Source organism: Mustelus asterias, chromosome 12 (assembly GCF_964213995.1).
Source record: "Mustelus asterias chromosome 12, sMusAst1.hap1.1, whole genome shotgun sequence".
Classification (NCBI taxonomy): Eukaryota; Metazoa; Chordata; class Chondrichthyes; order Carcharhiniformes; family Triakidae; genus Mustelus; species Mustelus asterias.
In genome coordinates this window covers 106317795-106330249 of record NC_135812.1, presented here as the reverse complement: position 1 = coordinate 106330249, position 12455 = coordinate 106317795, and the positions used below count along the sequence as shown (strand labels likewise).

General features: G+C 43.0%; 1 protein-coding gene across 1 annotated transcript in view; it reads right to left on the bottom strand.

Moving 5' to 3' along the window:
• Positions 1–2961, bottom strand: part of LOC144501787 (uncharacterized) — a 29120-nt gene extending 26159 nt beyond the window's left edge. The window contains exons 1-3 of the mRNA XM_078225797.1: positions 2715–2961; positions 2522–2599; positions 2135–2167 (exon numbers count right to left, since the gene is read on the bottom strand). Coding sequence (XP_078081923.1) covers positions 2135–2167; positions 2522–2599; positions 2715–2783 — 180 coding nt within the window. The 5' untranslated portion in view covers positions 2784–2961. The remainder of the gene's footprint in view (positions 1–2134; positions 2168–2521; positions 2600–2714) is intronic.
• Positions 2962–12455: the final 9494 nt, after the last annotated feature.

The window sequence follows — 12455 nt, the reverse complement described above, 5'->3', positions numbered from 1 at the left end:
TGATTCTTGTATAAATTTTCTTAAGAAATTACCCAGTGGCTTCTATATTTTGCACCATGTGTTGAGTTTAGTTTATTCTGCCTCTGATACAGGTAACAATCTGTTCAAAGATTAGATTTCAAAAGTGCCACAAACAGGGCATTGACAAAACGGAAGAGAAATAGTCACATGGCTGTGTTACTTTAAAAAAAAAACTGATAACGGATCGGATAGAAAGTTCTTCTGCTGGTGTGGCAGTCTAGGACAAGGGGGTCATAATTTTCAAACCAGAATCTGGCCATTCAGGAAAGATTTTAGGAAACACTTATACAAGTGTGGAAATTCACTCCCACAAAAAAGAACAGTAGATGCTGGCTTGATCAATAATTCTAGGTCTAAAATCAATGCGAGAAACAGTGTTAATGTTTTGAGCATGTACGACTCTTCAAGAGGAGTCATACATGCTGCCAGATCTGCCGAGTTTTTCCAGCATTCCCTGCTCTTATATTTCAGATGTTCAGCATCTGCAGCATTTTGGTTTTATACAAGACTATTAAAGGATTTGGAACCAAGCATACAGATTAGTCATAATCTTGTTGAACTGCAGTAGAGGTCCAAGAGGCCAGGTGACCCATGTTCCCAACTATTACAGAACATGTAGTTTGAAGAATGAGAGCAACACAAAGAGCAAAGGAAAATGATACTTCAGTATTTTCTTTTGTCCTTTTCCCATACATTGCTGACCTATTTAGATTGTACCTGTGCTATGAGTCATTCAGTGACTGGCAGATGAGCTGGAGACCGGTTCTTTGGGTATCAGAGTTTCTGCTTGAATCACATGTGAAATTGCCTCAGGGTAGTTTACTCTCCAAATTTCCCACACTTAGTGCCAGTGATAAATCTCTTTTCTAAAGTACTTTCTCACAATGATTGCGCTACTAAAAGCGGCTCCTCCCATTCTCTCCACAAAGCATTTTGCATTTCTTTAACTCCTTTCATGACCTCAGAATGTCCCAAAACACTTCACGGCCAATGAGGTATTTTTGAAGGGCAGTCAATGATGTAAATGTAAGAAATGCAGCAGTTAATTTGTGCAATGTAATGACTTACAAGGAGCTGATGGGCAGCAGAGTGTCTTAGGAAATGTAGATCTACAAACAGATTGTTGGCAACTTCTAGACATCCTGTTACAACAAAGTGGGATGCTTCACTTAACCCATTCAGCTTTGTGATGTTTAAATAACTCCACATGGGTAAACTAATTCTATGGTCTAGAAAAGAGAGGAGGACCTTCTCAGCTCTAGTGCACTCTGCAATGCAGAAGCGCAAAGAATTCTGGATTGAAGATTTCCCCTCACAAGAACAATCCTGGCATGTTGAAGTTAAATGGAAGGCTGGTCTCCAAGTAGCCCTGACGGTGCTCATTATTCTGACTGTTTTATTTAAAAAGCCAAAGGGATGCAGCTCTCCTAAGGCAGAGGAACAAAAAGGTTCTTCTGACAATGGTTGAAATTGGGAAGAGTGCACAGGGAACTTCAAGACCAAGCACTTCCTACCATTCTGTGACAGAGTATGTTGAGGCACCAGTTAGGGCAGCACAGTGGCACAGTGGTTAGCACTGCTGCCTCACAGTGCCAGGGACCCGCGTTCGATTCCCGGCTTGGGTCGCTGTCTGTGTGGAGTCTGCACGTTCTGCCAGTGTCTGCGTGGGTTTCCTCCGGGTGCTCCGGTTTCCTCCCACAGTCCAAAGACGTGCTGGTTAGATGGATTGGCCATGCTAAATTCTCCCTCAGTGTACCCAAACAGGTAGAGGAGTGTGATGACTAGGGGATTTTCACAGTAACTTCATTGCAGTGTTAATCTAAGTCTACTTGTGACACTAATAAATGAACTTTAAAACTTGATCATGACACAGCAGCACCAAGACACTTTGGGTGTAGAAATTTATCTTGCATGGTTACATAAAGCATGTGATTTTGGATTGCTGCCCGTTGTACGCAGTGCATGATATTCGGTTCCTATGCACTTAATGCTGCCTATGAAGGGTGCCAATCTAACATTACCCGTATTGCATCGCCTCACAAGACTAATTTCTACTCCTTATTGTCATAATACACTCCTTATTTTCATTAGAGACATTCTAAACATGACTCACCGTGTAAATGTAGTATTGACCCCGGAGGTGACACTGTAAAGAAATAAAATGGTCGTTTTATTTGGGACATACAGTGAGCTAAGAAATTATAGTAAGAAGTTTAACAACACCAGGTTAAAGTCCAACAGGTTTATTTGGTAGCAAAAGCCACACAAGCTTTCCCAGCTGCAAGCCCCTTCTTCAGGTGAGTCTCACCTGAAGAAGGGGCTTGCAGCTCCGAAAGCTTGTGTGGCTTTTGCTACCAAATAAACCTGTTGGACTTTAACCTGGTGTTGTTAAACTTCTTACTGTGTTTACCCCAGTCCAACGCCGGCATCGCCACATCATGACTAAGAAATTATGCCAGAGCACTAAAGGAGATGGACATTTTTAAAAAGCAATACTTACTGCCTCACAATCCTTTTCAGTGTAGAAAAATAAAGTGGTATTTTGGAGCCTAAACCAGTATTTTGACCAAGCAAACTTCTGCAAAGGGAAAGAAAGATAAATTATAGTCCCTACTCTATAGAACGCTGGATTCGTCCAGTTCCCTTCCATCCTGTTTATATAAACAGACTTCCAAAAAATTAAAACAGCTTACCATTTTATCTTTTCGCTTTTTCAAATATCCTTCAAAAACCAGGTCTTTGACATTTTCATCAGAATCCATCGTAACCAGTGTTTAGAGTTTACGGTTGACTCGGTGACTAACAAACATTTATCTGCGGGTGAGATTGTGATCTGGAGTTGCAGTTCCCCACGACACTTCTGCTTTTTTCTCACAAAGAATCAGCGTTTTGTGACCTAGTACAGGTGTATGGTGCGATAGCACCACCCCCAATGTAACTAGACAATCAAGGTTAGCTTGCCGAAACACTTCCTTGTATTTTGCTACAGGCATAATCTCAAGAATCGTTTAACCCTTTGTGTGTAAAATACTACAGCAGCACACTATCCAAAATATAAAATTCTGTCCCATTACCTTTGAGGATTTTGGATCAGCTGCAATATTGCACTACGAGTCTCTGGCATAATTCACCTTGGATAAAATATTGCAGTAAGTTCGACTGCATTACGAGCTACAGAATAACATTTTGACTAGATTAATGCTTACCCCCCACCCCACCAAATAAACATGCTCGACAAGACCTCTTGAGTATTTTGGGTGAAAAATCATATTGGTCAATCCACAGGGATAATAACAACTAAAGTTAAGGTCAAAGCCATAAACACTGGTATATAATACAGTGAATAAAGTTTGGAGCTACGAGAAATGTACTGGGAGGGTTAAGCAGGAAGACAAAATGCTGAATGAAACTGGAAATATTCCAGGACTGTTTTAAGTTCCATAGGTCACACAATGAAGCTGGCTCATGTTCTGATACTTTAGAAATAGTCAGATTATCAATACTCAACCTTCGCTACGCTGCTGTGGAGAGAAACAGCCTAGAGCTCAGATCTTACTCACACGTGGAGGTCCCCTGCCTATCCTCTTAGCCAGGGAAAGATGGGGAGAAGTGACTTAACAATAAATAGAAAAAGATTGCGTTAAGGGTGTGCAAAGGAATTATACCTCCACGAGAAAAGGGAACATAATCACAGCGACGGATTACAGAAGTTAAAATAATTTTGAAATTTAGGAACTATTTTAAAAGCCAACATGCATCAAAAGGTATCGAGGTCCAATAGTCAATAAATGGAAAGAGGACAACCAGAATGAGCATTAGATGAGACAAGCAAAAAATAGAAAGCTAAATATCTCAAAGCAACACAAATGTTTTTCTTTTACAAAGCTACATACAGAATAGGCAGCGCACTAAAACAACACACACTCAGACATGACACAAAGTATTACACAAGGACTAAGGAAACAGCAACAGAAATTCTGCACACTGAAGAAAGTGGTTGAATTTCTAGTTAAATTGCTCTGGTGTCTATGGAATAAGGTAAGAAGTCTCACAACACCAGGTTAAAGTCCAACAGGTTTATTTGGTAGCAAAAGCCACTAGCTTTCGGAACAGGCTGTTCCTTCGTCAGGTGGGTGGGAGTTCTGATCACAAACAGGGCACAAAGACACAAACTCAATTTACATGAATAATGATTGGAATGTGAGTCTTTACAGCTAATTAAGCCTTAAAGGCACAGATAATGTGAGTGGAGGGAGCATTAAGCACAGGTTAAAGAGACGTGTATTGTCTCCAGACAGGACAGCTAGTAAGACTTTGCACATCCAGGCAAGTTGTGGGGGTTACAGATAGTGTGACATGAACCCAATATCCCGGTTGAGGCTGTCCTCACGTGTGCGAACCTATCAGTTTCTGCTCAGCGACAGAGAGATCCGCAGTGCATCCGAAGAGGAGAGAGTCGAATTGGACTCCTCTGGAAGGCCGCTGCCCTCGACTTGACATGTATGCCCAAACCATCAGGAGGTGCGGCAACACGAAATTCATCAGCCGCACTCACAAGACAGCCCCGATCATCACCCAAGCACAACGCAACGCCATCCACACTCTCAAGACCAACCGCAACATTGTCATCAAACAAGGAGGGGCCATCGTCATACTGAACAGAACAGATTACTGCAAAGAAGTGTACCGACAACTAAACAACAAGGAACATGACAGACAGTTACCCGCAGATCCGACCAACGAACACACCTGTCAACTCGAAACTCTGATCAAGACTTTTGATCCGGACCTTAAGAACACCCTCCGTGCTCTCATTCCATGTATTCCCAGTGTTGGAGATCTCTACTGCCTCCCGAAGACACACAAGGCAAACACACCCGGCCATCCCATCGTATCGGGCAATGGGACCCTGTGCGAGAACCTCCCCGGCTATGTCGAGGGCATCCTGAAACCCATTGTACAAAGAACCCCCAGCTTTTGTTGCGATACTACAGACTTCCTACAGAAACTCAGCACGCATGGAGCATAGAACCATAGAAAATTACAGCTCAGAGACAGGCCTTTTGGCCCTTCTAGTCTGTGCCGAACCATTTTTTGCCTCGTCCCACTGACCTGCACTTGGACCATATCCCTCCACACCCCTCTCATCCATGAACACGTCCAAGTTTTTCTTAAATGTTACCACTTTACCACTTTATCCGGCAGCTCATTCCACACTCCCACCACACTCTGCGTGAAGAAGCCCCCCCTAATATTCCCTTTAAACTTTTCTCCTTTCACCCTTAATCCATGCCGTCTGGGTTTTTTCTCCCCTAGCCTCAGTGGAAAAAACAGTTGAACCAGGAGCACTCCTCGTCACAATGGATGTCTCGGCACTCTACACCAGCATCCCCCACGATGATGGGATTGCTGCAACTGCCTCAGTGCTCAACGCCGACAACTGCCAGTTTCCAGATGCAATTTTACAATTCATCCGCTTCATCCTGGACCACAATGTCTTCACCTTCAACGACAAGTTCTTCATCCAGACACATGGAACAGCCATGGGGACCAAATTCGCACCTCAATATGCCAACATCTTCATGCACAGGTTGGAACAAGACTTCTTCACCGCACAGGACCTTCAACCGATGCTATACACTAGATACATTGATGACATTTTCTTCCTTTGGACTCATGGTGAACAATCACTGAAACAACTATATGATGACATCAACAAGTTCCATCCCACCATCAGACTCACCATGGACTACTCTCCGGAATCGGTTGCATTCTTGGACACACGCATCTCCATTAAGGACGGTCACCTCAGCACCTCACTGTACCGCAAGCCCACGGATAACCTCATGATGCTCCACTTCTCCAGCTTCCACCCTAAACGCGTTAAAGAAGCCATCCCCTATGGACAAGTCCTCCGTATACACAGGATCTGCTCGGATGAGGAGGATCGCAACAGACACCTCCAGACGCTGAAAGATGCCCTCATAAGAACAGGATATGGTGCTCGACTCATCGATCGACAGTTCCGACGCGCCACAGCGAAAAACCGCACCGACCTCCTCAGAAGGCAAACACGGGACACGGTGGACAGAGTACCCTTCGTCGTCCAGTACTTCCCCGGAGCGGAGAAGCTACGACCTCTCCTCCGGAACCTTCAACATGTCATTGATGAAGACGAACATCTCGCCAAGGCCACCCCCACACCCCCACTTCTTGTCTTCAAACAACCGCACAACCTCAAACAGACCATCGTCCGCAGCAAACTACCCAGTCTTCAGGAGAACAGTGACCACGACACCACACAACCCTGCCACAGCAACCTCTGCAAGACGTGCCGGATCATCGACACGGATGCCATCATCTCACGCGAGCACACCATCAACCAGGTACACGGTACATACTCTTGCAACTCGGCCAACGTTGTCTACCTGTTACGCTGCAGGAAAGGATGTCCCGAGGCATGGTACATTGGGGAGACCATGCAGACGCTACGACAACGGATGAAGGAACACCGCTCGACAATCACCAGGCAAGACAGTTCTCTTCCTGTTGGGGAGCACTTCAGGTCACGGGCATTCAGCCTCTGATCTTCGGGTAAGCGTTCTCCAAGGCGGTCTTCACGACACACGACAGCGCAGAGTCGCTGAGCAGAGACTGATAGCCAAGTTCCGCACATGAGGACGGCCTCAACCGGGATATTGGGTTCATGTCACACTATCAGTAACCCCCACAACTTGCCTGGATGTGCAAAATCTCACTAACTGTCCTGTCTGGAGACAATACACATTTCTTTAACCTGTGCTTAATGCTCCCTCCACTCACATTGTCTGTACCTTTAAGACTTGGTTAGCTGTAAAGGCTCACATTCCAATCATTATTCATGTAAATTGAGTTTGTGTCTTTGTGCCCTGTTTGTGATCAGAACTCCCACCCACCTGACGAAGGAACAGCCTGTTCCGAAAGCTAGTGGCTTTTGCTACCAAATAAACCTGTTGGACTTTAACCTGGTGTTGTTAGACTTCTTACTGTGTTTACTCCAGTCCAACGCCGGCATCTCCACATCATGTCTATAGAATAAGTCAGGGGACAATGGGTTTTAAGGAAGTTGAATCAATAAATATTTAAAGGGTGATAGATGTTTAGATCCCAAGAAACAGGGCAGTTGCAATATTTTCAAATCTCCGAATGTACAAAATAGATACACATACAGGGAGGAAGATCTAGATACTGAAGGCTGGGGAGTTTCATAGCCAAATTCTCAAGGAAAGAAAATGAGCATGATTAAGATCAGTATTACAGGCCACTTAGTTTAACATCTACAGTGGTTTGTCTGATTGAGGGCATTTTATAACATGGGAATTGTTCATTTATTAACGTGAAACAAGTGACACTTTTAGTGCTCAACTCTTAGTGGAATTATCTATAAAAGGAGAATTAAAGGATTAATATAAAAGCAAAATACTGCGGAAGCTGGAATCGGAAACAAAAACAGAAAATGTTGGAAAATGGAGAAAGAAATGAGCCAACATTAAGTCAGGATAACCCTTCGTCAGAGCTGAAGGCTGGGCAGTCGAAACGTTAACTCTACTCTCTCTCTCCAGGGATGCTATCAGACCTGCTGAGATTTTCCAGCATTTTCCTCTTTTTGAAAGGATTAATAGCCAGTGAATAAAGCATTTATGCCAATTAGATTGAATATTGCCCAGCAATAGAAAGCTGAGAGGGTTGATAAATAGACACTGTTTTACCTGGGGAGCAGTTAATGTTGAAGATTACATCAATCGCTTGGTGTTCAGATATGACATTTAAAAAGAGTTTGCATGAAATGCTTTTGAAAGGAATTTCACGGTTGTTTGAGAAAGAATACTAAAGAGTAAGGACACCAACAGGAGCGTGTGTTTAGGTTCGGCAGTTCATGTGGAGAAAGAAATTAGTAGATATTTGACTGGAGAAATGGTCTGTCAGCACTAACATTCTACAAAACCAAACTAGTAGCCAGACGGTGGAAAACAATTACATATCATTCAATAGACAGATTGGAATGGCATGAGACTAGAACACACAGACATGCAAATATCCGTTATATAAATGAAAAGGATTGCTTGCTATATACAATTATCACTTGATCCAACAAGTTGCCTTCACCACACAGCTTTGTCATTTAAGTCTAACCTGTTGACTGGGAGATGTTAAATGTTCCTGCTCAGCAGACACAACCTTGTCCCACATAGGTGCAAGTCAATACAGGCCCATAAAGTAGCGTCATCAACTACCAGAAAGAAATGATTCTAATGAGTAGATGTAATGTGTGGCAGTGATTTCAGTTAAAAAGATAATTACCCACGTATCAAGTTCTCACTCAAGGGTGTAGTTACTCTCAATTCTGTCTGTATGCCTAATCTAAACCCGCAGAAAGGTCTAACTTTCAGCATTTGTTGGCAATAAAACCTGGTATAGTTGGAAGGTATAGGGAAACTGGCACCTGCCCAGGGAGTAATAGTTACTTTTCCACCCCTTATTTATTCCTTTATTTTTTTAGCATGGATCAGCAGCAACTAGCATTTATCTAAGACCTTCAACATAGTAAAATGTCCCTAGATGCTTCATTGGAACATCAAACAAAATTCAATAGAGAGATATATAAGAAAAGATTAGGACAGATGATCAAAGAGGCAGATTTTAAGGAGTGTCTTGAAGGATGAGGGGGGTTTTGGGGGAGGCAGAGGAATTCCATAACTTAGGATCCAGGAAACTGAAGGCACCAATGCTGGAACAGCGAAAATCCCATTCTCCAATTAAATCCTTCAAATGCAAACAGCCTAGGGGTGGCACAGTGGTTAGCAGTGCTGCCTCACAGCGCCAGGGACCCGGTTTCGATTCCTGGCTCGGGTCACTGCCTGTGTGGAATTTGCACGCTCTCCCCGTGTCTGCGCGAGTTTCCTCCGGGTGTTCCAGTTTCCTCCCACAGTCTGAAAGACGTGCTGCTTAGGTGCATTGGCCCGAACCAGGCACTGGAGTGTGGTGACTAGGGGAATTTCACAGTAACTTCATTGCAGTGTTAATATAAACCTTACTTGTGACTAATAAATAAACTTTAGTGCTGTTATTTCACATGTGAAGATAAGGGAAACAGCAAAGGGAGAAGTCAGTTGTACAGGAATCTCACTCTCAACATGGGTAAAACCCTATTGGGAGAAGCTACTTCCTGTAATTGGCAATTCAGTTTCAATAGGGAAGTCTATAGAATAAAAATAGCTTCTTCCATATAGAATTTAAAAGCTAAAATAATTAAGGCAGAATTAATTCCAATGTACTGGCAAAAGGGACTTTTCAATTTAACTTGTTAGGTGCTAGTCATCCTAAGAACAAACATTTAAAGAGATAACTACAGGTAAATACTATCATTGACAATTCTTATGAAATGAATTCCCTGTCACTTTTATTTTAAAGATACTCCTTTACAGAGTTGTCAGAGTTCAGTAAACGGTGGTTTAGCATAGAGACAAATTTGCTGCTGTGGCATCAAACTTGGAAATCCCTTTCCGTGTACAGCATATGAATTAACTACATTAGTTACCTGCTGCGTGCCTAGCTCAGAGTGGGGTTACAGATTCTTTGATACTTCTGGGATTGAAAAGTAACAGGAGTGGAGGCCATTGGCTTTCATTCCCAATCTAAAAGTACTATTTTGAGAGCATGTATTAGTTTATGTGAATATTGGCAGCGAATACCTGATCTGCATTTTGACCATCTCGTAGGGAAAAGCTGGGCAGGGTGCTTGGGAGAGGGATGCTCTGGTCCTTCTCAGAAGGCTCTAGCATGCTAAAAAGACATCAGATGCGTCCCTATATCGGAGCTACCAGCAATGCCTTAAGTAGGCTCCTCGATGGTGGGAGTAGTTTGTTCAATTCTGGGTACAGATGAGGAAAGATGTCAAGGCCTAGAGAAGGTGCAGAGGGGAGGCAATGGCGTAATGGTATTGTTACTGGACCTGTAGTCCAGAGGGCTAGAGTAAGGGGCGGCACAGTAGCACAGTGGTTAGCACTGCTGCTTCACAGCTCTAGGGACCTGGGTTCGATTCCCGGCTTGGGTCACTGTCTGTGTGGAGTTTGCACATTCTCCTCGTGACTGCGTGGGTTTCCTCCGGGTGCTCCGGTTTCCTCCCACAGTCCAAAGATGTGCGGGTTAGGTTGATTGGCCATGCTAAAATTGCCCCTTAGTGTCCTGGGATGCGTAGGTTAGAGGGATTAGCGGGTAAAATATGTAGGGATATGGGGGTAGGGCCTGGGTGGGATTGTGTGCAGACTCGATGGGCGAATGGCCTCTTTCTGTACTGTAGGGTTTCTATGATTCTATGAAATATGATCACCTGGTTATTAAAGAATCAACTCCCTTAGGTTTTAGATGTTTCTCCTGCCATCAAGGGAATATAACTGTCTAAAGCCTACGGCTGTATTAACTAATGTATTCGGCACTTCATGTGTGTCAGAGCTTGCACAAACTTTTTTTATGGATAATCCACTTGTACTGAACTTGATATAGAGTTACAATCATTTGCAAGGAAGTTTGGGAAAACAATACCTTGATCCTGTTATTCTTTTCTCTTTCTGGAAGATTTTCTACACTTTATCCATGAAAAGTCATTGAAAAGCCTCCTACCGTCTCTAAACAAATCATCTTTTGTGTTTGGCTCATTTAGAACTCAAGGTTCTCAGAAATTAATTCGCTATTGCATCATCTGAGAGGAGAAAGCGGAAACTGCTAAGCAGGGAATAACCAAGTTGGATCTAAAATGGAAGTAAAATACAACAGGTGCAGGAAACCTGAAATAAAAACAAAAAATACTGAAAATACTCAAATTCTGGCAGCATGTGTGGAGACAGAAAGCAAGTCATGTTTCAAGTCAAAATGGCAAAAGGTTTTCAAACTGAAATGCCAACAATTTCTCTCTTCACAGATGCCTCCTGACCTGCTTAATGCGGTAATTCCCGCATTTTCTATTTTTAGGTGTAGTTAAAGTTTTAAAGTTTATTTATCATTCACAAGTAAGGCTTACATTAACACTGCAATGAAGTTACTGTGAAATTCCCCTAGTCGCCACAGTCCAGCACCTGTTTGGGTCAATGCACCTAACCAGCACGTCTTTCAGACTGTGGGAGGAAACCGGAGCACCCGGAGGAAACCCACACAGACACGGGGAGAACGTGCAAACTCCACACAGTGACCCAAGCCGGGAATCAAACCCTGGCACCTTGAAGCAGCTGTGCCACGTGCCACCCCTTAGTTAGGACCAGTGAGTTTGTCCTGGTAATCAGAATCTATCAAGTACCAGTTGGGAGTCATGACAATGGCAAATTAACTAAATTGATGTGATAAGAGACTCCCCAAAGAAAAGTAAGAATTTACATTTATATAGCACCTTTCACAATGCCAGGACATCGCAAAGTGCTTCAAAGCCAATGAAGTGCTTTTGAAGTGTTGTCACTATTATAATGTAAAGAATGTGGCAGTCAATTTGCAAATGAGGTCCCAAACAGCAATGTAATGATGACCAGATTATCTGTTAATAGTGAGGTTAGTTGAGAAATAAATAGTTACCAGAACATTAGGGAGAAGTCCCCCATTCTTCTTAGAATAATGATGCGGAGATGCCAGCATCGGACTGGGGTGGGCACAGTAAGAAGTTTCACAACACCAGGTTAAAGTCCAACAGGTTTATTTGGAATCACGAGCTTTCAGAGCACTGCTCCTTCCTCAGGTGAGTAACTGTGCCAGCTTTGAATTAATACTTACCTGATGAAGGAGCAGCGCTCTGAAAGCTCGTGATTCCAAATAAACCTGTTGAATTTTAACCTGGTGTTGTGAGACTTCTTTCTTTGAATGACATGGAATTTTTAGACCTGCCTGAGAGGGCAGATTGGTCTTGGTTTGAAAGAGTTGACACACCAAGTAGAAATGTTAGGCAAGTTAGTCAAGTACTACAACAGGGGCAGCAATACCTATATTTTAGGATGTGGAGTTGCCAGCGTTGGACTGGGGTAGGGACAGTAAGAAGTCTCACAACACCAGGTTAAAGTCCAACAGGTTTAAGCTTGTGCTACCAAATAAGCCTGTTGGACTTTAACCTGGTGTTGTGAGACTTCTCACTATATTTTGGGATTCCATACTGAGACTGCTAGTGTAGCCAGTTTGAATTTTACATTTTACACACTAGCTTTATTACAACATTTGAAAATTTAATTCTAGGTTGCAGGAATTTGTACTGAAAAATCACAACCTTCAAAAACTGTGACTATCTGAATCTATTCTATAAAGGATTTTACAGTCTGCAAGAATACTCCTTAATTCCATTCTTGGTTGAAGAAGCAAACGCATCATATTCCAATTCACTGCATCAACCAGTCCCCAAATCTTGAACTGTACAAACAAGCACA